At 41.4% G+C, this 25,875-nt stretch overlaps 1 protein-coding gene across 1 annotated transcript; it reads right to left on the bottom strand.

The window, feature by feature from the left end:
- Positions 1–806: 806 nt before the first annotated feature.
- Positions 807–25,625, bottom strand: DLC1 (DLC1 Rho GTPase activating protein). The gene is made up of 13 exons (XM_010021344.1): positions 25,559–25,625; positions 22,617–22,698; positions 15,262–15,325; positions 11,021–12,447; positions 9,686–9,862; positions 7,620–7,779; positions 7,184–7,382; positions 4,639–4,852; positions 4,138–4,252; positions 3,028–3,249; positions 2,117–2,334; positions 1,748–1,921; positions 807–1,179 (listed from the first exon to the last, which is right to left on the bottom strand). Exons 3-13 carry the CDS (start codon positions 15,292–15,294, stop codon positions 1,059–1,061), a joined length of 3,060 nt encoding a protein of 1,019 aa, XP_010019646.1. The 5' UTR covers positions 15,295–15,325; positions 22,617–22,698; positions 25,559–25,625; the 3' UTR covers positions 807–1,058.
- Between the last annotated feature and the right edge of the window lie 250 nt (positions 25,626–25,875).

Here is a 25,875-nt window from a genome sequence, read left to right as displayed (position 1 = left end):
CTTCCTAGCCACCTCACCCCACCTGCTGCTGCAGGAGTCCTGCCACTTCCCAGCACCGCAACTCCAGTGTTGACTTTTTTCCTCTTGAGCCATTAGAATACAGTAAAATATATGAATCCCATTAAAACATTTATAGTTAACGCAGGTAAGAGTAAAACCAACAAACATTTTTTGGCAAATTAACAATTGAGATTATTGGCTCTCTTCACCATTGCATAGACATTTCATTTCTAAGCTGCTATGTTGCTCAAAAGTATGTTTACTTAAAATTGCTACAGAATTGCTAATCACTCCTAAAAGATCATCTGGATAAGGAGTGGACAGTAATCAGAGCAAGCCTCTTGTAGCATCTGCTTAAGGTTTTTAACAAGGTTAGAGCTGACGAAAATGCAGAACTGCTGCATGGGAAGGATGGCTACTCCTGGTCCACAGGTAAGTCCCATTCTAGGTTGAACTGTATCCAGCATACTAAAATCCATTCTGGTTGCCTATCAGTGTACCAGACACATTTCAAGTTCGACTTCTGCTATCCTTTCAACCGTTAACACACTCATTCACACTTCAATCTCTGTGCAAACCTTTCTCTGTCTATCTCAGTGAGAACACATTGAAGAGTACCAACTATTCCAGTGGATACGCCAGTCCCTCAACACACTACAAATACATGAGTATGTACATAAAGCTAAGTATTTCACATGGGAATGATGAGCCTTCACCATCTTTCATAATATACTTTGCATTTAAAGAATTTTGCTTCTCAGAAGCAATTCAAACCATCTAATAGTACAATACTTCTTTTTTTCTTCTTGCACAGTCCTCTTATGTATTCCAGTCAAGGCCTACACTATAGACCTTACACAGACAGGAAGCAGCTTTAAAGTGTATGGTATGGCCACAGTCCAGGAATGTTATGCTCACAGTCAAGTTCTCATGCTGTCATCCCTTCATGACAGGACTTGCAGATGGCACACTAGTCCTGTTCGCAGTGGACAAGCTTCAGTTTTGGATAACGTCTACGTTGCCGATGTGTGGAGCACGTGGGTGTTCCTCTTCAGTAGTCACCTGGATTTTACTTCCTTGCTCTCAAGACTCTGATGACTGAAAGAGTCTCGTATCTTAACAACTTCAGATGCACACAAGTGTCCAAAAGACTTGGTGTACCAGTCTGGTGTGTGGCCCCTGATGTGTGGAGAAAAAGGTAGAATGAATTAGGTACTGGTAACTTTGCATGCATTTTCTTAGTCAGAAACAAACACTTATCTAGCTGGTTAAATGCCCAACTAGGAAATCTCCTTATTACTGCTTATTGCTCAGGTCAGCCTTAAAGATATAATAGCCTCGCTCCAAGACATGTTTGCCGCAGTGAGGAAAAGTTATGAGGAAAAGTTATAGAAAATTGTGAGAACTTGTTCCTCTTTACTAAATTAATATTAAAATTATTATGTCCTTGCATCCAGATACATCTGTCAGAGGAAGGGGTAGGATTATATACCAATACCTATTATGATATTATAGTTACTAAGTTATGCAGCACATTCTGGAGGTTTCTGATGCAACAAGCCAGACTTGCTGTTAGATGTGCACTGAAGCCAATTTTCTGTGCCATCTCAGAGACCTGTGCATGCCTTTGAGAAGTACGTACTACTGGCCAAGCTAAAGCCTGCTGGACAGTGTAAATTTTGCACTGACTACATGAAAACTGTAAAAGAAAAGTTACCACCACAGAAAGACAATGAGAAATTCATACCTTAAATCAATTCTGCACATGTAGGTAAGTTTAGATTTTCCTGACCCGCAGGGCTCAATCAGATACCTAGACAGGAGCACATTGACTCTAACACCTGCCACAGGAGCACGGTCGTGGTCCACTGAGGTTGCTAGAAGCACACAAGCTCCTTTGGGAAAATTTGTCCTCCATGTTCTAAGAAAAAAAGAAGAAAAAAGAAGTCTTATCTTCGAGAAACAGTAATTCAAACATCGAACTCAAACATCTAATCAGACTTCAAATTATGCACAAATAGATATTTATCCATATAACTTATATTATACAGGAATCATAGTCAAGGTTGCCCTATGTGTAGGATATAATAAATATCAGTGCATATAGAAGACTTACCTTAAGATTACGAAGTCCCTGGCTGGGTGAGGTGCCATGCTGTTCTGGACATACTGGTATATATCTGTCTGGCTATCCAAAGGTTCGATTACTTTTGAATCTATAAGATCTTCATCCCAAAGATGCTGCTCTTTAAGTAAACGATTTAAAATGTCCTCTGGCGTAGCTGGGATTTCAATGATCGTTTTCCATAGCCGGAGTGGGGGACCTTCACATACCTGGGGAAAATCAGCAGAGTCCTCAGTTTTACTCTTCCTTACACTTTCTTTTCCTTTTAGTGTTGGCTAAATACAGCAAACTAAATGCAAACACATGTATGTATGTATTGTATTAAGCTTCTCATAAGCTCAGAATAAGGTTGTTTTAATAACAACCAAAGGCATCTGCATGCTGACTTCCAAATTGTTTTTAAGTTACAGCTATCTTCTCCAGTACAGGTCACTATTAAATCATGATGCTGTAGAATAATACTACCCTAATTTCCCTAGTTCATTTTTTTTTAAAATCTCATTGAAACACTTCTCCCTGTGCTAGCCCTGAGCCATGAGGGATTAGAGGCAAGAAACTTCTTTCCTACAGCCTGCATATTGACAATTCTTAGAGGCTTCACTCAGCCTGTCAAGGCTTTGCATGTATGAGTGAAGGCATGTAAATGCAATACAGTGAACATTCCTGGGCTGGATAAACAGAAGAACACAAATCAGCACGTTAGTTGACTACTGCTAAAAGACATGTTGCTTTTAGATAGTGTGCAACTATGTCAAAATATTAAGATGGGTTTTTTTCTTAAGTATACCTGCAAAGTAAAGGTGTACAGTGAACCTTCTGTATTATCCTACATCAAAAGCCTGCTTATATTAGAGAAGACAAGCTAAAAACAAGAGCTGTGGCATGAATGACAGGGTGCATACCTTCTTGTAGGCCAGATCTGCTTGCTCTGAAGTGGAGCAGCTGACCCAGCCCTTAAACTTCTCCTTCATCTCTTTGAGCAAGTCATCCATGCAGTCCTGGAGATAGCAGTGGTAGTCAGTGGGCTCAGTGGTGCTGCTGCCACCCTGGAGCTCCTCCAGGCTGAGGGGACGCAGGTCCTGCTCCGTGTATGAGTTCCGGCCCCTGCTCATTTCTTCAGGTATCTGAGGGGCAACAAGGGTGAAACCATCTTCTTGCAGCTCTCTCCCCAAATCACAGAGTTAGTCTAGCAGCTTGACAGCCACACAAAGATGGGTCGTGGAACACATATATGCCCAGACAAGCACTCAATGTGAGAAAATGCCAAAATTCAGTATGTGACTTTAACTCAAATTAGTCTCTCATTTATACGGTATCTTATTTTTTGTTGTGGAGTGTCCCTCTTTGCTACACAACTCAGATCCATTCCCACAGCACAGTTTATCCTGCAGACTGAAGGAAGGAGGCATCAGTTGTCAGCCGCAAGAAAAGAGACAGGCATGTCTTCAGCTGACGGCTCTGAAAATATTCGATGACAGTGAAGAAAACCAGGACTCTTGACTTGGCTAGTTCTCTATCCCAGGCCCTAGAGGGAGCATGCCTTAGTTCCTACAGACCCTTCAACCTACGTTTCGACAGCACCACATTCCAGGCTGCTTCTGTGGCCTAGCCTTTCTAACTCTTGGGAATTTAAGTATAAAACAAGCACTGACATTCCTGGAAATGGCTTCTTGCTTTGTAATTAGAACTGAAGTTCACAGATCCTCATGGCTGCACAATAAAAGCTTGGAAATGTATTTCAAATGCAGCGTGGATGTAACAAAAAAGTCGCAAACCCCACAACTCCTTCCTGACTTTTGAGTGCCAGTGCCAACGAAAGAACTCCCTTTTCTTCTGGCACCACTTCCAATTCATGTATGCACCCAGATCAGGATGCAAATTTTTTTAAAAGCTATTTATCCTATATTAAACTTTATTTTAATGAAGATGTATTCCCAGCTTTCCATTACACAGCAGATCTACACTATGTTGGCCAATATTCCACCCATCAGTTTTGCAAATAGGTTTTTTACCTGAAAGAGCTTCTTGCATTCAGCGATCATATGAGCTAGCCCTTGGGTTGCAGCCAGATTTTCATTTAGGTCTTTCTGATCGGGTTTTCCCAGGCTTGGCTTTCTTTGCATCACCCTTCGCAAGGGAAAAGAGCACACATGCACAAATCCAGTTAGTTAATGCAGAGCAAGAGACACACTTGGTAAAAACCAGTAGGATTCCCAAATCTGTTGGCAATTTAGAGCAGTGCTGCCCATGACCAAATCTTGGCACAGTGTCACTGATTTCTCTCACTAAGCTTTAAATTTTTAATTTGGAATCCTCCCATTTCTTCCTTCTTATGAACTTGCTTATACTTTAACAAATCTCTACCAAAAGGTAGGATGTCCTAACCGTTCTAAGCCCTGTGCTCTCTGAGGTGTCAGAGGTGATCACAACTGGTAGGGTCACTGCCAGCTGTGGTACAGGAGCAGCAGCGGTACAGGAGCAGCAGCAACAAGCCCTGCTCCCCAGAAACATACCTTGGGGAAGAATTCTCTCTTTTGAGAGTGTTTAAGTGGAAGAGGGAAGGTGCTAAGCAGACGGCCAGGTTTGTCGGTGTCATCTGGTTTTCCTTCACTGCAGCTGTGACATCACTCAGGAAATAGAGAAGAATCTGGAGGACCTCCCTGTTCTCATCGGGTAAAAGCATAATGGCAGCCTTGATAGCCTGGAGACGCTGATCCTTCGGCACATCTGCATAATATTAGTAATTCTCTCATCAGCCCATTGATTTTCCACATACACAGCATGAATACATCCCAAAGCAAACTCCAGCTTCAAATATTTGACTGGAGTTTGAAGTGATTTCCTTCAGGATGCATACCATTCGTAGGAAACATGAAGGCATTTTTTTTTTAACCCACTACTTTAACTAACCTCAGCTATTTCCTGCCTCGCAAGAAATGCAAGCAAGAAGTTGTGCTTAGGCCAGAGCTAATTTTAGATTTAATTTCAATAGTTACATGCTCCCGCAGATGCACCAAAATGACAGAAGCCTGGAGTCAGGCAGTGAACAAGCAAACACAGTCCAACCAATTTAGAGGTTCTTTGGCCTTCAAAGAAATTCAAAACATGAGAGCATTTTAGAATAGGTGAATTAATTAAATGAATTGGCTAGCAAACCTTTTCAACAATGATGTCATAAAATATCCAGAGAGCGCTTTACCAAACACTGGGTATGATCTGCTTTATTGAGCAGATCATTCAAAGTCATGCGGTGGAAAAAGAAAGTCAACGCTGTGAAGCCCCATACCATTAAACAGCTCCTTGGTTACTAACAACAAACAGGCATTGGAAAAATTTGATGTGTGTCTTTATATAAGGCCCTCTCCGCCAAACTTGAAGGGAACAGAAAAATGAAATAAACCAGACCAGATCTGCTTCTTACAAAGGGATTTCCAAAAAGCCATCTCTGAAGACAGCATCAGTCTTAATCCTGGAGCATTTATATCATCATTAGCACCACACCAACCTCACTGCCTGTCTTATAATACATGTGGTGCCAATCAGGTATTTAAATGGTATTTGCTTTGGGCTTCAGCAACTTCGCAAGGCTAGCAGGTGAGTTTAGAAAGCAATTTTAAGCAAAATCCCACTGTTTTCCACACTCTCCCCTCAATCAGCTCGAAGCAGATTTAAGCCACGTGCGGACAATTCCAGTGTGCAGCCTGGTACATAACACTAAAGCAAAGGGAAATTTTGTCCTTTGTGGGGATGCAAAATTTACAGCTGCTTTAAGGCTCTTTGATTTTCACAAAGATAATACTTCCCGACCACCTCTGGGGATTCCTCAGACCTACCACCTGCGAAAGGAAAGTAACAGATACTTCTGCAATGATCTATCAAACTTTTTCTGTCACTAAATCCACTAAAAGCTGCAATTTAATGTGCACAGAAGTGGAGAGTCTGATTAATTTTCTCCATAAATCTTCTTGGGAACCCAAATACACACAAAAATTGTGTGCACTGAAATAACAGTATCTATGTCTTCCATTTTAAACCGTCACCTCCACCTACGGAGCTCTGAAGGAAATTCCTGTAACTTTTTTGTAATCGTGATCATCAGAAAGGCACAAAATACAGCAAGGAGGTGTTTTTGCAGTGAGTTCTTTGTGGCTGTGCTCCCATGGGAAGAATACAAGGGGAGAGAGCTGGGATGGTGTTAGGGAGAGAAACCACAGGATCAGCAAGGTGCCCATAGTGCATGGGTCAGTTTGGACCCCCATGAGTAATTCAAAAAGGTTTGGTGTTCTGGTCACCAAACATTGATTCACCTTTGGCCAATTTATTAAATGAGAGTACTCCCAATGAAAGAACAACGTTGAAGGAACAATGTCTTGTTTAGAAAGATCCAGCACAAAATTAGGAGAACTCTATTCATCTAGCTTGCAAAAGAGAATGTTTCCCTTGCTGGAACTGAACTTGCCATCTCAGAAGGACTAATTATTTCTTTTCACAGCATTGATAAACTCAAATTTTTATGTTCTAAGCACTTTCTGTTTATGTTACCTATCAGTAAAGTAGCTACAAGTCAGTAACAGAAAAGCTTTCAATGGTAAGGTTGTTTTCAAAACTTATGGTGAGGGATAGAAGAACATGGATTATATGAAAATAGAATTTTTTTGGTAGCCTTGCCAATCCCTTTGAAAGCCCCTGACTCTGTCCATGTAGTGTTTGCACAGCTCCTCTTCCTAGCCACATTAGATGTGGCTTATTTTCAAACCGTAGTATCAAGCATGCTCAAAGGAGAGGAAACTTTATAGCAAGTGATGGAGGACTTATATTTGTTCCTGAACTACAGAGAAAGGTGAAATCAAAAGAACTTCTACTACAAATTTTTATACAACAGCAACATCAAATGTCAATTCCTTATGAGGGAGCCTGAACTATAATGGCTGCTGGAGAAAGGCAAAGACCAACATATGCAACATGTGTAGTGGCCAGAGGAGCCGTATTAGAAGGTTCCACCCTTGCTACACAAATGACCAGTTGCCACCTGCCACAGAAATCTCACTACTTACTTACACTGGTATATCTGTAAGAAGGTCTCGGACAGTTTGTTGGTCATGAGAGGCTCAGGGAGATCACGGAAGAATTGCTTTAACATGTCTGCTACATCATAAGCAGACTGGCCTTCGTAGTTGACGCAGTCTGCTGAATTCTCGTTCATTTGACGCAAAGCCTGAATTCTTGATTTGACTCCAGATTTCCTAAACAGTCCAACCTAAATACGTATGGAAAGGTAAACACATTTACAATGAGTCCAGCAAATCTGAAATGTAAATATGCTCTTTAACTTCTGATGTACAGGTTCTAATTTCACGGAAATCTTTACTTGCATTAATTATCTATTTTGTCCTGCTTTGCACCTACTTTTTTTCAGCCTGACCCAGGAACAATAACAATTAATGGAAGGCTGGGCCCTGGGTGCTGCATGCATGTGCAATGACAGAAAACCCACCTGATCCAGGCAGTGGTTGCGGAGGTACCTCATGGCTTGCTGAATGCTCTGTGGAAGAGGCTGTCCTGTGCGCTGGACATTGACTTGCAGTGGCACTCCAAACACATTTCGGTCTTTATAATCTGGCACCTTTATCCTTTTCATAAATTTTGGTACTGCCCTAGTTAAGCAAAAGCAATGACAAAATTAATTAAACCTCTGTTGACCATTTATTGCTTGTATTTCTAGTAATTCAGAAAGTCAGTGAAAATAAGTGAAACACTTCAGTAGTATGAAATGTACTGACAGTATAAATTAGCTAACCCACTCAGAGCTGGGAAGGGGAAGAGGACAGAAAACAAGAGTTTCTCTAAGAGAAAGGCTTGACATTCAGGGCAGTATGCTGCCTGTAAGTATTAATGTGGTGCTACTCCATCAATATTAGTAGGACAAAAGCTACAGGGTAAAACTGCAGGGGCCAGATTAAATTGCCAAAGAGTCAAAATAAATCCTGCGGTCAGTGACCCCTTATAACACTGCTTCTTTAGGTTTCGGGAAAGATGGGCATTTGAACAATGAGCTTTTGTATGTCAACTACTTGTTCTGCAAAGTCCTCAAACTGGGTCCACCACCCACCAGTGTGCATAACAGCAGGAAACTGATGTAATACATTTGAGTTTGTCAGCTAAAAACTTCAGCTCTATAAACAACCCCTTTGAGGGACCCCCCTCCTTGTCAGCCCGTGACTGTTGTTACCCCTACCTCCCACTCTGGTTACAATGAGAGGCCTTTCCATCCGCTTATGACTCCAAGGAAAAAGTTACTAAATACAAAAGAATTATTTACCCTCAGGTCCCCAAGAGTACTGGTCTCAAAAAGGGGAAAAAAAAGCCACTAAAATGTGAAAATATTGAGATCATTTTCCTAAACAGGGAGAAAAGCTAATGTCCAGTGCAACAACTAATAGGACACAGCAGCACTGGAAAACAGGGAGACTTATTTAACATTTCAGTATACAGTACAGCTACACAAACAGTGTATTAGATTTACAGCTGACTAATCTTGTTACATAGTAAACCAGAACCAATTTATATCGCCGTACAGTTAAGTTTAGGGCATTATTGATATATGTATGAATAATACTGGCTTTGTCAAAAACCATGCCAATGGAATGTGAAAAAACACATTGCGATCTCCACCGAGAATCTGAAGCATGCAGGGATAACTGGTCAATACTTATTTCTGTCTTTCAGAACAAACAACTTCTGTATTTAGAAAGGCTGACATAATAACAGCCTTTGAACAGGAGGTACTTTGATGCTGAAGCTAAATACTCTCTATGACTCCTGGGGAAGGGAGGAGGCTGGCCTGTGGTAGGGAGAAGAAAAATTTTATTGCGTCTTTTGCATCCTGAATGTTACACAGGCTGTACTGCAGATACAATCATAAAAGAGCTTTCTATTCCATTCTTCCGACAAGGAACATTCACATGGGTTACAAACACCTGGCCACAGAAGAAATTGATGCCTACAGAAAAATCCGTAGTTCTTCCAACTTTTCTTCCCACCCCCTCTATCTTTCTTGCAAGCTAACTGGATTTATAGTGCTTTAAAAAGGGGATATAGATTATGGCTAATGAGAGACTAGAACTAAAGGAAATTTACATTATTTAATTACATAATTATGTAGAGAATAACTGAAGAAAAGCAAGCCTATTAAGATCTACTGAAGTTTCTGCTATTGTTTGCTAACTGCCTCAATAAACGACTAGTCCTCCTTTTGCTACGGACAGTGGACATCTTCCCGCTCAGGAAGCTGGCCTGCACTTCACTGCTTTTGTTCCCTCACATGCCCCCTATAAACATAAATCTCAAGCCTAATAAGATTACACTTATGTAAAGGATTAGTGATTTTAGCCTTGTCTTAGGAAACCACAAATCACTGATGGCACAGGCTGGAGGAAGAAGTGCAAATATGGAACAAGAGGGATGGAGGGATTCACTGTATCTTTCCAAAAGTTTCTCAGGATGAGCTCAACTGTCATGCTTGTGTAGTCGGCCTTTCTACACAGGGCACCGTGTCCTTACCAGCTGAAGCCGTGCTTGTTGGAAGGTGTGTACTTCTCCAGGAGAGCAGTCAGCTTCAGGAGAGAGTACTTCTGCAGCAGGTTCATCTGTGCCACCGACTGGCAGTTGATCTGCAGCGATGCTGAGCTGAGACTGGGCCGGTGGGAGCTCTGGAAGCTGTGCCACCTCAGCCGGTGCCTGCGGAGAAGACAGGACACAGAACAGGACTGGTCACTGAAATGTCTCTGCAAGATGTGCAGGAATTGCTGCAAACGTAATGGTGAGCTCCCTGCCCTTGTCAGCCGCTCTCTTTGGGAAATCTCACAGGCCTCAGCTGGTAGCCTCTGTGCCTCACCTGGCGCAATAAAGCATGCGCAGGTACTTCAGGTGAGAACGTGCATCCTAAGCTGACTCTCAGCTCAGTGTTAACTACATGCTCTTGCCCTATCAGATATCCTCCGAGGGCTCCAACACCCTTTTTCAGAAGCCCTTTCAGTATTAAGGCAGTGGGAATCAAAAAACTCCATTAAGAAAAAACAGCCCAAATTTTTTAAGACACATCAAATGGGAACTAAGAACTTCTAAAAGTCCCATGAGGTTCATAAAAGCAGCTGTGAGACCAAATGACAGCAGAAACCAGGCCCTAAATGATGTGCACCAGTTTTAAAGGAAAACTGGAAACAAAGCTAGAAAGAATTCAACTCCTTGCGCTACTCACAATTCAAAACACTGTCATCCACCCCATGGTAAAACACCCAGAAGAAACTGTGAGGCCACTGGAACTCCCCCAGGTCCCCACTGTGCTACAGTGATCAAGAGAAAGTAAACAAACCTTATTTTCCCTGCAGATTTAATGTCCCGGCATGCTATTAAGAAAGAGCTTGCTACTGAAAAGTGTGATTTTTTGAAACAGTCTAAAAGTCAAGGCTTTTACTACACTGACACAAACCAGACCACATTGACACTGGTTCTCCCATCCAACTTAAAAAGTAATAATCCTACTGAGGTCCCTCTCCCTCCCACACACCATTTCAGTTTGAAGAATTATCATCCCCTAAAACTGCCTTAACACTCCTCCTAACGCTGACTCGCTGAGCAGGCTGTTTTTCAATGACGACTCAGGCTGAACATACAAACACACAGCTGTGAAGTGTGGGAATCGCTTGTCCAAAAGTCTTGCACAAATACTTCCCTTGCCTATAATTGTTCTGGGAATCGATGGGAACAGTGTGTGTCTGCTTGAATGGCCACAACTTCTACTGCACCTTAACTGAGCATGGTGCAGCCACACTGAGCCACTGGGGCTGAGGGGGATTGCACCGGGGCCACCCCAAGACCCAGTGCCCATGATCTCACCTGCTGGACCTCGTCAGCGATGCACCCACCCCAGAGTCCCTCCTGTCCTGCATCCCTGTGGGCTCTTCCGTTTCGTTCAGTGAGTTCCCCGTACTGTCGAGGTCACTTGGTGTTGCTCGATCATTATCTACATCGAGGTGGATCTGCTTTGGAGACGAAGGACAAGGGGAGATGGAGTCGAGCGCTGAGTCGGAGTCCCCTTCATCCGAGAACTTCTCTGACCACTGGTTTACTATTCTCTGCATCCCTTTGACGTGGTACAGGATGTCGTCTAGTTCTGGGAATATGTCTTCATTTTCGAGGTCAGCCAGGTCGCTAGTACTGGAATACAGGATCGAGCCTGGCACGTTGTCATAAATACTCAGGCGGCTGGTCACTGAGCTGGAGGAGTTACGCCTTTTCCCCATGCCCAGCTCTTTAGAGCTGTCACCGCTGTTTTCCCTCCGGAGGCTGAGATGGCCATGTCCATGGTAACTCCCTGTCCTCCAGTTCACAGAGGCATTGTTTTCTGTCGGGCAGAAGTTGCCATTGGAGAGTGCTTTTGGAAAAGTGCCGGGCTTATGATCTTCAGGGATAAAAAACACTGTGTCTTCTGCAAAGCTTCCCCGGTTCTTGAAGTTCTGCTCTATCACGTCACTGAACGTTGACTGGTTGAAGGGGTCAAAGCCTTCCAGGTACATGCCCACCCTTTTGTTGTACGCACTGAGGCTGCGTGTTCGTGTGACAGGACTGGGTGTGCTGACAGCACTGCTTGTCTCAGACTGACTACTGCTGCTGCTGGTCTGCGTGGAATTGGAGACGCTCCTCTTTCGTACCATGGGGAGGCTGATGTGATTGCCGTTGAGGGCAGAGATCTCCACGCAGTTAAGTTGTTTCAGTTTATCTTCATCCATGCCCTCCTGCAGGATGGGCCCGCTAATAATAAGGCCAAGTTTTGAAGGAGCTTTACTCTTGCCATGGTGAGAGCTTTTGATTTTCAGGCTCTCCATTCTCTTCAGCAGGCTCTTTGTTTTGGACTTGGCGTTCTTCTCATTGGCTTTCGTGTTGAAGCTGAAGCTATTCAGCTCCCTGGGTGAGGGCAGGCTGCTGAATGAATCATCATTTGCTACGAAATTGCTCGATGAACAAATGCTCACGACTGAGTTTGTCCTGGTAGTAGATGCCTCGCTCTGCAGGGTTGGTTGGTGGCTGCTGGTGCTACTGATGCTCAGAATAGAAGCCACTTCCTGGCGTTCGCTGAGGTCTGTTAGCACGCTCTCACGGCTTGCAGCGTTACTAAGGTGAGGAGTTTCTGGGGAGGGGGCATTCAAGTCCGGTTTTGGAGGGAACACATCAAACTCTTCAAGCCTCGACCACCTCTTGCTGTCCCTCTGGAAAGTCCATTTGCCACTTATTGCACAAGGTTCATCTTCATCTGAATCTTCGCTCTGCAAAGAACAACAACCCTGAAAGTACTGCTTGCAAACTGCCCAAACAGCAAAGGCGGTTGCATTTAAATACAATGCCCACTAAACTGCTTTAAGCATGACCTTATTCTCACTGAATTTGAAGTGAGAACAGTCTTTTACTTCAGGGAGAGGAAGATTGGGCCATAAAGCCCATCACAGGAAAAGATAACGTGGGACAGGCAATGTATTTTAACAGTTTTTAAATACAAAAGATACAAGCTTCATAAAAAGAAACAAACAATACAATCTGCTTTAAATTGCTCTTTTCTAAAAAACCTAGTATCCATAGACTTTTAATTAATTGGTCACAGTGGATAGCTCTCAGATCAATGGAAATTCCTGGCATGCATAAAATTTCAAACTGGAGTCAGTCAGGGGTTGGGGTTCCTCTGGACTCTCTCCAAAGTTACACTCTGTTGATAGCGGCTGTGTGTTTATACTCCTCTTTGCAATTATGAGATGTTTCTCATATGTTATGAATTGTAGTGACTTAATTCCTTACCCATGCAGGAAGTCTGAACAGTCTCAAGCTGTGACTAATGAGGTAGCAAAAGAAGCTCTTGTGCTGAAAGAGTGTGATGCCTCCAGGCTCTTACCTGGTCCACTCTTCCTCCCACAGGCTAGCAGCTAACGTTTTAAGAATGTCCTGTGAACTTTCCACTTCAGTCTCCCTTCAGGCAAACTTTAACACTCATAGATAGCGAGCAGCAAGAGCTCACTGACAGTATAGCACGTAAGTGAATTGTAAATAACATCCCCACTGATGATGTTTGATGTATGAGTAACGCCTGAGGGCACAATTACATCACTTATGCCCACAATCTTTTCATCTAAAGACTGAAAGGGAATGATCCTGTGACTGACATATTTGGTCTTCCAAATATCTGGAAAATTTCACATTGGAAGAATAAAACCAATAAAGATATTTTAATACAACACCATGAAACCACAAAATAACCTTTGGTGTTCAGAGCAGGAAACACTAATTGCCACCTAGCTCCATGAGTTCCACTTGATTTGTTTAGATTGCTTTAATTTAAAAACAAACACACAGGCATGCCCCAAACTGTAACTATTTATGTGCCAGGAACACAAACAGTTATTCTCTGAAAAACAAGTAAATTATTCATATGTGAAGTATTTTATTTACGCATACATTAGTTCCCAATCCTCTCCTAATGTTTTGGGTTGGGGTTTTTTTTATAGCACATTTCATCACCTCAGGAAAATAAGTGAAACACCATATTTATTTTTTATAACCAAATACACATGAGATGTAGAGTGAGTGTCATCCTCTTTGTTACCCAGCCTCTACAAACTGCTTCTCTCCACGACTCATGAAAACCTAAGAGGTCTGTCTTGCTTACTGAAAGTTTTCAGGAGGAAAAAAGTCACCTGAAACTGCCACTGGATAATAATGGGAAAAAAGGAGCAGTAAAGCGAATGTAATTTGCAAAGAGGTCAATGCAAACATAAGGAAACATATGTTTCTGTCAGCACAGTTTTTTTCCCTCGTGTTAAAAAGCTTCAGAGGGTAAGTATTGATTTTAATGAAGTCAACAACAAAAGGGAATAGGATCCAAGTCCATCTGCCAGAACATGGGTGGTGAATGAAAATCAGGAAAGACTGAAACAAAAGGTAGCGTCCAGACTCCGGAAGATCTGGGGCTTGGACCTGAAGTCAGGTCTGGTCTGACCTCTAACAGCAATACTGCTCATTCCAGTGTTAACAAGGTTCAGGAACAAGGAGGTGAAATCTTCTGGCAGTCATAAACAGTAGTCCAGCTGCCTACCCCCACTTTTAGAGTTCCTACATATGCTGCCTCGGAGTGTTATCTTCTGGAGCTTGGATGCTGTTTCCAACATACCACAAACAGATTTAAAGAGGGGATTAATTCCTGGTAAACAACCTCAGAGTATTTGTATGCATTCTTGCTAAGGGTAGGGCAGTATTGTATTGCCTTAGCTCAGTCATCTTTATCTGCAGTTGTCATATCCCAGGGGACAGTATAAACTACTGATCCCTCCTAGGACACACACATAGTTTTAAGACAGCTATTGAGTGGTACCTTACTAACAGACCCCACCAATTCAGCTTTCTGTCGGTACTGCCTACTGAAGTTTCAGTTGGTGCTCTCGTATTTCTCACCCAGCTCCACAGGGATCCTGAAGATTCAGGAAACATTTCTAAAAAGGTATCTGATGTATTCTATAAATATATTACTTGAATTTCGAGCCATGTAATTAAAAAACAAGTAAACGATTTTCCCTATTCTACAAAGGATTAGCTCTCTCCTTTGCAAGCCAAGTACAGTCTAACTGATCTTGTCTATATCATAATCAAGTAATACAATCCTTATGTGATGGCAAAGAACCAAAAAATTGTGAAGATGATGCCAGAGATTATGTTCTAATATTCAGGTCAGCTTATTATGGCTGGTCAGGATCTCCTCCATCAAGCCTACTCTTTACAACCCTGCCCGAATGCAGGTTATATACTACAACAAGGGCAGCCTCTCTGGCGGGCAGAGAAGCCCAGTGCCTTTCGCACTGGGAGCAGCATCCCAGGGGAAGAGTTTGCTAGACGAATAACCTTTACCCACAGCCAAATCCTGCAGTTTTCACTCAGTGAGAACACAAAATGAAATGCAAGCAGCATTTTGACTGTGTGTCCTTTGCCAGGTTCTACTCAGGTGTTATCCTAGACTGTAGCTAAGCAATCTGCTAGATGGTGGGTTTTTTTCAGTTTGATTAATGTACAGGGCTGTAACAGAAGATGTTAAAGGAACTTACCCTTTTCCTGTGGGGACTAATTTCTAGCTTCATCACTGCACATTTGTTTAAAGTATTTAAGCGCCTGCAAAGCAAAGGAAACCATATTAAGAGAACACTCCAGTGTTTTGACACAGGGTATTCCAGTTCACAAGCTTTTGTGAAGGCTGTCAGCAAACTGCTTTGCATACAAATAGCCACAAGCAGAGTTTCAATTAGAGCCCTAATTATACTTAACCATTAACCCATTACATTTGGTTGTATTCTAACTTCAGAGGGAGGGATGGATGACTATTTGTCACAATTACCTGAATCAAAGTAAAGAGACGTGAACGGAAACTTAGACTAAGTTGAGAAGTGCATTACATTCGATGAAATGTAATAATTACCTTTGTTTAATCAGCAGACATTTGAACCCTGAAACAGTCTCAACAGACTGAAAATAAAAGGCTCCATAGTTGACACTGTACATATGCCTGTGTGAAAGAAGCATCCTGCTTTAAAATTGCATCTTATAAGCTAAAACCTCTCAGAGGAAAACTTATTTTCTACTTATTAGGTCTCTACTTTGTTTGTGAACAATGATTATTTTCAATACAGTCCTAGGACGAGACAACTCACCAGTTTTAAAAAAAAAAAGTACAACAAAACACAGACCTGATTTTTCCTTCCTAAACTGTAAGTTTCTTTTATACATAAAAATGTTGTTCTGAAGGACTAAAATTTAAACAAAAATAAATTGCTGCAGCAACAACAGTTAAAACAGCTTCCTTGTGAAATGTGACAGCAGTCTGCATATGTATCTTGAAGTACTGTATGAGAACGTATGTAAGCATCCGACTCTTCTCTGATGAGCTAATGATCTGGTAGGTATTCCTAAAATAAAAAGAACTGACTTTCTTCTCCCCATTTCCTGCAAGCTCAGTGTGCAGGGCTGAGCAGAAACTGCTTAAAGCAGAGCAAAACTTGGCACTGTTAAACACACAGCTCCGTGGCAGCTCAGGCACAGCTGAGTGCAGGCTGCCATGGTCTGCTGCCCTTCTCCCAACCCTCGTCTCTCCAGAAGCTGCTCCGGGGTCATGGCTCAGCTAAAACTTGCACTAGTAAAGTGTGGTTTGAGAAATGCTGGTGTTACAACAAGGCAAAGGGCAGGAATGGGATGGGTGTGATGCAGAAGGCAGGAAAACTGAAGCAGCCGCTTCATAGAAGCGATGGTTTGGCCCTTTGTGCTACTTCCACTCATGAGGCTGTACTGGGGATGGGATGAAGAGACTAATTGAGCTGAAAACTAATCTTTCAATACTTCGTTGGGTTGAATTTCTCCCAGGTCGGTTGCCCAAGCTCTGTAAAGGGAAAGGTGAGGCAGGGCAGCAGAGCAGTCCCTTTCCTACAGCCTGACTTCGGCCCAAATTCAACAGGTGCAAAACTGGGCTTTAAAAAGCTTAAGTCATTCTGAAGGGACTTGTGTAATTTTCACACAGTTTATCTGAACAAAGTGTAAAGAAGAGCCTGTATCAGCAGCTCTGAAAAACTAAAAAAAAAAAAACCCAAAAAAAAACCCCAAACAAACAAAAAAACCCCAAAACAAACAAAAAAATTGCTGACTCGTCCTGTTGTTTCAGATGAATCTTTTCAGATTCATGGAACTTGTAACTTGAATCTAGAAAATGTGTGCGCAGGAAGAATTACTAGTTCCTTCTCTTTCCCCTCGCCTTTTATGCACAGGATTGGTTGCAGATGGTATTTACACAGGGCTTGATCCTGAGGCCATCAAAGAAAGTGGAAAAGCTCCTACTGGTGCTTTTGCTGCAGTTGTGAAGTAAAAAAAAAAAAAGAAAAAAAAAGAAAAAAAAGGAAAAAAAGAAGGCAGTTTGATCTATAATTAGACCCAGCCACAACACAGCAGAAAAGAAGAGAAACAGGAAGAATTGCCATGGGTCAGATAGTAGGGCAGTGGCAGGTTAGGAAAGTTATCCAGATCTCTCCATTTTCATCTTTGCTCTGACTTTAAAAGGCAGAAACTCAGTCTTGCTGGCTGCAGTTGGTGGGTACATGCACAAGTCCAGTCAATTTGAGAGGAACTGTATTTACGGCATAGGTGAAGGGCGAATGTCCCATCTACATGACACACAAGAAAACTAGGATTTGAGGCCACACAGCAGCAGAAGGCTGTCTCCCTCTCTGCTATAAAAACATTCTCCTTAAAACTCCTGAGCCTCAAGACCAGGGAATATTACACACTGGTTTCAGACCTATATTGTGTAATAATTTAAAAATTTCACAGTGTTACAACCTTTGACTTATGCAGACAGAAGTTATCATAGAATCCCTGTATCAGGCTTTATATAGCTCCAGTCTGTCTGACCGCTAATAAAGACGATCTCTGATTTCACAAAGATTACATCCCCAGACTTTCCTCCTAGTCAAATTAAACCCCTGACATAGGTGGAAAGGGTTAGAGCAAAGGCCTCTATTTCCACAGAGGGTGTTTAAGAAAAAAAAACCCCTCCCAGTGCACACCTCACAAAAATGAGCACGAAGGAAAGATAAGGTAACCCCCAATGAGCAAGGTTAAATACAATAGCAGTGAGGCAAATAAAGGTTCTGTTACACATTTGACATGATTTCATCACAAAACCAGTTTCCCTTTTAAAACGTAAATGCTCTGCAGCAATTGCCTCAGGTCTGCAATTTTCATTATATACATCACACATCCTGCTTTAACTTCTGCTCTAGTTCAGCAGTGCCCAGTTCCTTGAGCTATAGGCCACTGAAAACAGTACAACATGCAAAACTGCCTTCCAAACACATTATTGAGTCTGCAAAGCTAAGCTTACAAAGTTTAGGCTTTGCCAGGATGAGAGTTAGCTATACAACTGTCATTAACCTTCACATACGCTTTGCAATACTTTTTAAGCATAGAAACACACATGCATTTTCTACAGATCTTCTCATAACATCGATGCTTGTTAATGAACTGCAATTTTCTGGCTCCATTTGGTAATTCCGTTCCCAGGTATAAATTCAATTTATCATTTCCCTACTGACAGTCAGCACGTCTGCCTCATTCTTTAGCTCCGTCTTATTCTGCCCAAACCTGTCCCAGCGACACCTTAGCAAGGAGAAGATGGGAGATGGAGGGATGGGGCAGGATTGCTACAGACAGCAGTCAGAGGTGCTTTCACTGTCTGGCTATCTCAATTTCTACAATGCCTCCTACTCTGGCCACTTTCTGGATGACTGTCTGGATGACAAGATAATATTCTTTCCCATCATTTAGATAAATGCTTTTGAGTCAGCCCTCTCTATATACATCTTCACATCCAGATGGTATCTTACTCCTGTGGAGCATTCTGTCTCCAAGACGTCACTTTTCCTTGTCTTACTCTTACTCAGGCTCTTACCCTTCTTCAACCTCGCTCTGCTAAAACCTTCTTCTTGAGAGTGACCAATGCAACAGGACCTGCCTCTCAGACCCAGACCCTGAGTTGAGACTGGCCTGTATCTGTCAGAGTAGCTATTACATTGGATGACGGAACCTGCTGGCAGCAAAACATGAGGCACTGGAGCTTCTCTCAGAAATGAGCAAGTGATGCATTCTTCCTAGTCTTCTCCTCGTAAATGGCCAAACTAGTTTAACCTGAACTTCTTTTAAGAAAGGCAGCCTAAACAAGATATTTGCTATCAAAAATGCATTTTGAACAGCTAATTTCAGCTAATTTATAAATTAAAATATGGGCTATAATGTGAAGTCTTTGTTAAATCTAGGTACCAGTCAGTTTGATGTTGGCTATAACCCTAGATAATTCATTCTGCTGTCATTAACAGGAGAAAATTCTCAACCCATGCACTCAAGAATTAAGTGGTAGCAATGCAGAATGTTAGATTTACACATTTCAAATGACAGTTTTCAATTTGAGTAACTGTATGATCTAGCTTTAAGGTTTAAAATATTTCCTGATGGATCTAAAGTAATTCCTTCTTACAAGGCAAATTCCAACTCTGCTATACCTGCAACTAATTGATGATACATGAACTTTCTTGTCTCACTGAAGCAGACAGCCTGCACGCTGGCTCCTGGGGTTCATATGCACATTCCAACCTGCAAAGGAGGCCAGCTCTCTCCAAAACAAATGGTACGAGCAGTGAATGCTGCTCATGTGAATCCTTTACAACCAGGTTCTTGGATGAGAAGTCCTGATGGTAAAAGATTTAAGAAACCTCTTGTATATGTATAGCGTGGCAGTTTTCTAGCTATGCGCAAGGAGATTAAATAGGATTTCCATCATGGCTTGCTATGTATTTTTTACTTAGCAACAACCTTTAGCATAAGCATGTTTTAGTACTTAGTTTCATCAGTGCATGATACAGCCGGTTATCCTCTAGAGATAAATTCGCAGTCATTAATCTACATAAAGTCTTATGAAACCAAGGCCAGCAGTGCTTTGCACAGTCGCTACATGAAGCATCCCAGCAAATTAGTCATTGCTCTTACATTTTTAACCCAACATTTCATGATAAGATCACTAAATGACATTTCTTAACCATATATCTTCTACTGTTACCAAGCGCCATATGCTTTCTCTGTAATTCAACCCACTCGTCACTTAAAATTTTTCCAGAAAAACCTTAATGGGGCGGATATTGATACCTTTTCCATTTAGAAAGGAATCTGGCAAAACATTTACTAATATATTGGTTTTAAAGTTACATTGGTTTTCCTGCTTACAAGATTATTAAATGATAATTTACAATACTGTTCAGATGTAAACTATTATTTAAAATACTTCCAACTTAAATCACTGTCAATGTGATTTCTACAGTCTTTTTAAAAACAATTTTTTTCACATGCAGTAATTAGAACAACAAGGTAGTCGGAATTGCTGGGAGAACACCGGTTGTTATATAGGAAAGCAGATTCTCAGCAGAGATGACTTACTATTTTGTTACCATCCACTGCATGCAGTGTTCATTTAGCTCTGTGCTGAAAATGCAAGTAACTCCAAAACTATTCTGATTTTCAGTCAAGCAACAGTGATAGACTCACAGTTGTGAAACAGCTCTAAGTATTTTCCTGAGTAAACCCCTTTACTGTTTACACACTGACCATGGCATTAGTCAAAATAAACCCAGGCTTCAGGCAGAAATGCAGCATTCCAAACTATGTGCCTTCTCTGTGTTTTTTAATGAGCTTTACAAAATTAAACAAGGAGATGCAGAAAAAAAAAATCTAAAGGTGGAAATGTTGTGATAACGTACTGCTTTTGTCTAACAAAAATGGTAAGGGCCCAAATACAGCCATCTGAGATGATTAACTGAACTACTTCAGTTTTATTTTGGGTGGGATCTAGATGCTTCTGGAAAAACTTTAGCTTCAGTTTTAAAGTTATCTTGTAAATTATAACTCTGATATATAAACCATAGGCTTCAGAATGATATAATTCAGCCTTTAAAATCTTTGTCTCAAGCTACAGTAAGACTGGTGGATTTTTATGCTTATTACACAGAAAATGATTTGAAGATGAAAGAAAGGGGTTATTTTTCAGTTCGTACACATAGTAAGGACTTCATAGTTTCACAAAGTATGTATATACCCATATCATTTTGATTTGGTCATCTTTATTGGCAGGCTTACAGTATAAGCTTCCATTCTTAGGTCACAGACCTTTTTACTGTGCTCTGTGTTCAGAAGAAGCGCTAACTGTTTTTATCGATCACACTAATGGCAAATCTCAAAAAGATGTGGAGGGCGTATTCTTACTTTCACCAGTGAGGAATGATCTGCTACCTCTTTTACCCATATAAATAAATAATCCCAGGTTAGAAAGTATTCTCGCGGGAGAGCCCTAGGTCCAAAATATGCTGGCTTGACTGTATTTTGTTTTCCTGGCAAGGGAAGACCATGCTTCTGGGAACCACCATTTATTCACATTGCTGCACTTTCTGTTCAATGACTTCACAAGTTTCAGAGCCCTCAAATAAGCACATTGGTGCATCACAATTTAACATCAGTGGGACAGCTGCCCTGCACTTGAGTAGGGCACATCTCAAGTGTGAATTTAACATTAATGAGACTTTTACCTCCTAATGACTGGACAACAAATCTGTTTCCTTAGTTTGAAAATATTTCTGAAGATCTTTAAATTCCAGTTCCTCTCTTTCCCTTCCAAGTTTGGCAGTGTTGGCATGAGAACACCATAAACTTAAAGCCTTTCTTAAAAGGGTTTTGTAATTCATTAAAATTATTGACATTTAGAGCTGCAGACATCATGTGTGCAGTATTCAACAGCATACATTTTGCAGACAATCTGGAAAGCTGCCATACTGAAGAACTGAGGCAGAAAACTGCACTTATTTCTAGGTAACAGGAGATACAAAAAGTTAAGGCATGTTTTTGCCATTTAAGATTATGGACTCAAACTAGAGGTAACTAATGGATGGATGTCAGGTGGGGCCATCACAACTGCTTTTATGATAAAATTGGCAATGCTGAGGCTGTAGTTCTATAAAAACATGCTGCCACAAACTGGCATGTTTAGCTCCCTCTTTCTCTCTACTCATCCCTTCTCCTGCCCCTGCAGCTGGCTGTGGGATCCTGTCCCATTCTTTGCACCTACTCGAACTTCATTATGCCTTTCCATGGGCTGATTTAATTTACTAAACCAACAGAGGACTGTCCAGATGCTTTTTCTGTAAGGTGAGTGAGTCAAACTGGTTTAAGGAAGGAGCCCATCAAAAAAAGAGGTAAGAAATGGGAGCATGTGGCTGAAGGCAAGCTGATCTTTGCAGTGGTGATAAACTCTTGGATTTGCTCATATTATCCCGTTCAGCCATACCTATACCCACTTTGTGATCCCAGTGCACACAGGGTGATGCACTGAGGTCAGCATCAGGGTTTCTATACATAGGTTTTTGTTTTGTTTGTATACATTGCTGCTCACCAATGTAAGAAAGAAGAGTACAGTGCAGCAGCGCTGCTTGGCTAATACTGCTCCCAAAAAACCTATTCCTGTGTGAGAACTGATGCTACAGTTGTATGTGCAGATGACTGTAGCCAACATGGTTCTGCTTGAGCATGCCTAACTGATTTTAGAATTAGGAATGAAAACAAATTAGGGTATGCCTATGGAATACCTGTCACAAATACCTGCTGCCACTCTCCTCCCAACTTTGTTTTAAATAAGATCCCAAACATTACTTAGCCCAATATATTATTCTAATATAACGCACATACTGATAGTGGATAATTTAAAGGTCTTAAGCAAACGGTCATTTAATGGTACATAATCCAGTTGAGGTTATGTTCTTCCCAGGTTATACTTTCTATTACACGAAGGGGTTTGTTTCAAAATGCAGCGTCATTTTTTTTTACCTACCTGCATAACGCCTCAATAGCATCTCTATCCAGGAAGTCATGCTCTCGCTTGACTAGAGCAATGTCAATTGGAAAAAGGAGATCTGCAGGAATAGAGACAGATGGAATCAAAATGACCCTTATTCCCAGTGGTGAGTTATTTCAGAACAACCAGCTGCCTCCAGCTGAGCTCACTGAGATGCCAGTGATCGGCACTTCTCAGTTAAACACACGCTCTCACCTCAAATGCCACAGATGCTTCCTTTTCACATACAGATTTTTGACAGCAGCTTTTGTAACATGCAAAATGGAGGAAAAATGAGCAAAGCAGAGATGAAACAACAGGAGAGGGAAAGGGGCAAACGCAAAATGCTAGCTCCCTATCCAACATCAGAAGCATAAATTGACTCAGGCTTGCTTTATTTAAAATACAGTCTCCACCAAAGTACTACTATCTCACATTAAAGAAAAAAGGTCAGTAAACCCAAATCTCTGGAAAAGAGTGAAAAACTGAATCTCTTTGTCTGTTGATCAAGCTGTTTAAAAGTTTGACGCTGGTACAACTTTAATGAGATATGGACTGAAATGAAAGCAAGACAAGCTGCGTGGAGCCCATGCCGTCTCCTTTCCTTAGGAGATTATTTAGGTAAACAACTGGGAGAGTGAGGGGGAGGAAACAATGTTGGCAGAGAGCTGAAAATTTACTACAGCTCTGAAACAGCAGCCACATATATATTATTTACTGTCCTCCACAGATTCCTGACTGTCATACAGATCCTGATCTGGCATTCCTTGCACAGCCGAAACTCCCACCAAAACCACTGGGTGTTCAGGGTACACAGCAATACAAAGACAATCCACAAATATACTGCTGTAGTTGCATACAACTTTCCTGGTCCAAGTGATTGTCTCTAAAGTACTTTAATTTCCAGAGACCGGGAAAGAATGAGCTTATGAAAAGAATGGGACTGGTGTTGATTTGTGGAAAGGTAGTTAATATTCTGGGTTTTCTATACCAATACATAATGTCTCAAATGAACTATCTGTCCTGATTTTGCCTCAGGAATAAACAGATTATGACATAGTCTTCAAAAAGCAACAAATTCTGTCTCTTCTACAGAAAACTGCAGTTTTAGCAAAGCAACCGACAAAGGTTCACTGATTTATCTCCATTTTAAATGTGTACTGTGTGGGACTTCTCCATACAGGTGACTTCTCAGAACTCTTGAAGTATACCCAACTGATACTATTTTAAGTCCAAGGTGCAAGCAAAGAGGGTGAATACATCCAACTGGTATTTTTCACCAGTTCTGATGTAACCTTTTCCACTGAGAAAGTTAGTACCTTAGAATGCCCACAAGAAAGTGAGAGATAAGGGAGAACTTAAGTGACAGAAGTGACGTGAAGAAGTTGACAGTCTGCACGAGTCCATTTTTTTTATGCTTTTTATGCTGCTGCTGTTTCTGCTGTTGTTGTTGCTTCTGCTGCCAGGGGGACTTGCAAAGGACAATGGCATATTGTTTTGCTATAAAGACAGCTGTCTTTTCAATGGCCATGGCTGGCCTTGCTCTCACCTCTGCAATCCTTTTGATGTTGTGTAGGACATGGTCCTACATTAGAAACTCTATGTAAGTTTAGAGTCTTGAGGTAGGGCAATGGTAACCACAGCTAGGACATGTTTTCTGAATGAAATTACTTTTTTAGGGGATTTACAGCTCAGCATAACATGAAACCCAGATACTCAGCTGAGAGTCTTGTCTCCAGTTGTAACAAAGACTGGAAGTACAGTCCCAGCTCTGCATCCCAAGAAAATCTTGGCAACTCCATTAGCACAAAAAAAGGAAAAAAAAGGAAAAAGGAAGAGAAATAATAAAAGGAAATCTTATTTCTGAACAGGCGAAGAAACGTTTCGCCAAGTGCTGCTTTTGAAAGTGCTATTATCATCTCATATTGCCAATGCAGCTGCAAACCAAAGCTCAACGAGATCATTTTTCAAGAAGGTCAGCTCAGCATTTGCTGTAATTTCCAACAGTTACTCACTGTACATAATGGACTTTCTGTGCTCATTCTTACAAACAGCAGCTGGAGTTTGTTTTATGAAAAAGAAGAGGCAGATAAGGGTGCATAATAATTTTGCTACAATACACGTAATTTTAAATGGTGGTGGTAACTTCTGAACAATAACATACATATATAAAAAGGATGTCACACTTTGAAACAAACTTCTGTATGTTATTCTGCATCAGAATGTAAGAACTGTATGCCAAACCTTGCAAGAGTCTAGTAGGTTAGAAAGGCAATGAGGACAAGAGTTTTAATTGAGCAAAACCATTGTAAAAGTGGACACGCAAAGTGAATCCATCCCACGGGACAAGTGCAGGAGGCAGCATTCTCTTTGAGGGACTGCTGCACATTTGCAACAACGGCTTGTATGTTCTTTTTTCCCCTTTATAGTTAGCCTGTGTCTAACACCAACTCAAACTGTTCTGAAAAAACACACAGGACTTGGGAATCATGAGGCTGTCAGATGCAGTGCAGATGCAGAATTTCCTACCTCTGCTCCATCAGAAGAGCTGGCCACTGGAGCTGGCCACAGCTTCTGCTTTTCTCTAAGGCTGGGCTAGTAGCTGTGGATGACTACATTCATGAAAATACAGTTCACTGATGTTTTAACTACAGGGAATGTACCACACTGCTAATGTAACATTTGTGCTATAAAGACATATGGAAGATTCGTAATAAAACGAACTTGAAACAAGTTTAAAACTCCAAGAGTGCTTCAGGTCTCACTGGGTTTGGTAGATCACTGTGTGTGGTGAGTAGTAGAGACCAGTACAGTCCCTAAAAGTCATCTTACATACTGGCATTTCAGTTGAGCACCTGAACCTCATTTACTGGTGAATATTACATCTTATTGTCCAAAAATTACCCGGGGATGATCGACTTGAAAGCTTAGGTGCCTACCTTCATAAAGCTGCGCATACTGTGGGAACCCAGCAGCCCGCAGCCAGTCGCAAGCTTCCTTAGCCTCAATTTCTGGAAGAGGACAGAAACAAGACACCCTCTGATTAGTGATCTGCAAAGCAAAAGCTTCCTCTCCGCCACTTTTGCTACTACCATTACAAAACAAGAACAAAGGTATTGAGCAACTTTGAACTGAGACACAGGTTTGCTTATCCCAGTTTGCTTTTCTTCTTATGATCAAACATATCCTAGATTCTGGAAAGTCACTAGCGTTCATCTATGATTTATCAAAGGCTCATCATTTTAATAGTTAAAGA

This window comes from Nestor notabilis, unplaced genomic scaffold, assembly GCF_000696875.1.
Source record: "Nestor notabilis isolate BGI_N333 unplaced genomic scaffold, ASM69687v1 scaffold22710, whole genome shotgun sequence".
Taxonomy (NCBI): Eukaryota; Metazoa; Chordata; class Aves; order Psittaciformes; family Psittacidae; genus Nestor; species Nestor notabilis.
This window is presented reverse-complemented; position numbering and strand designations above follow the sequence as displayed.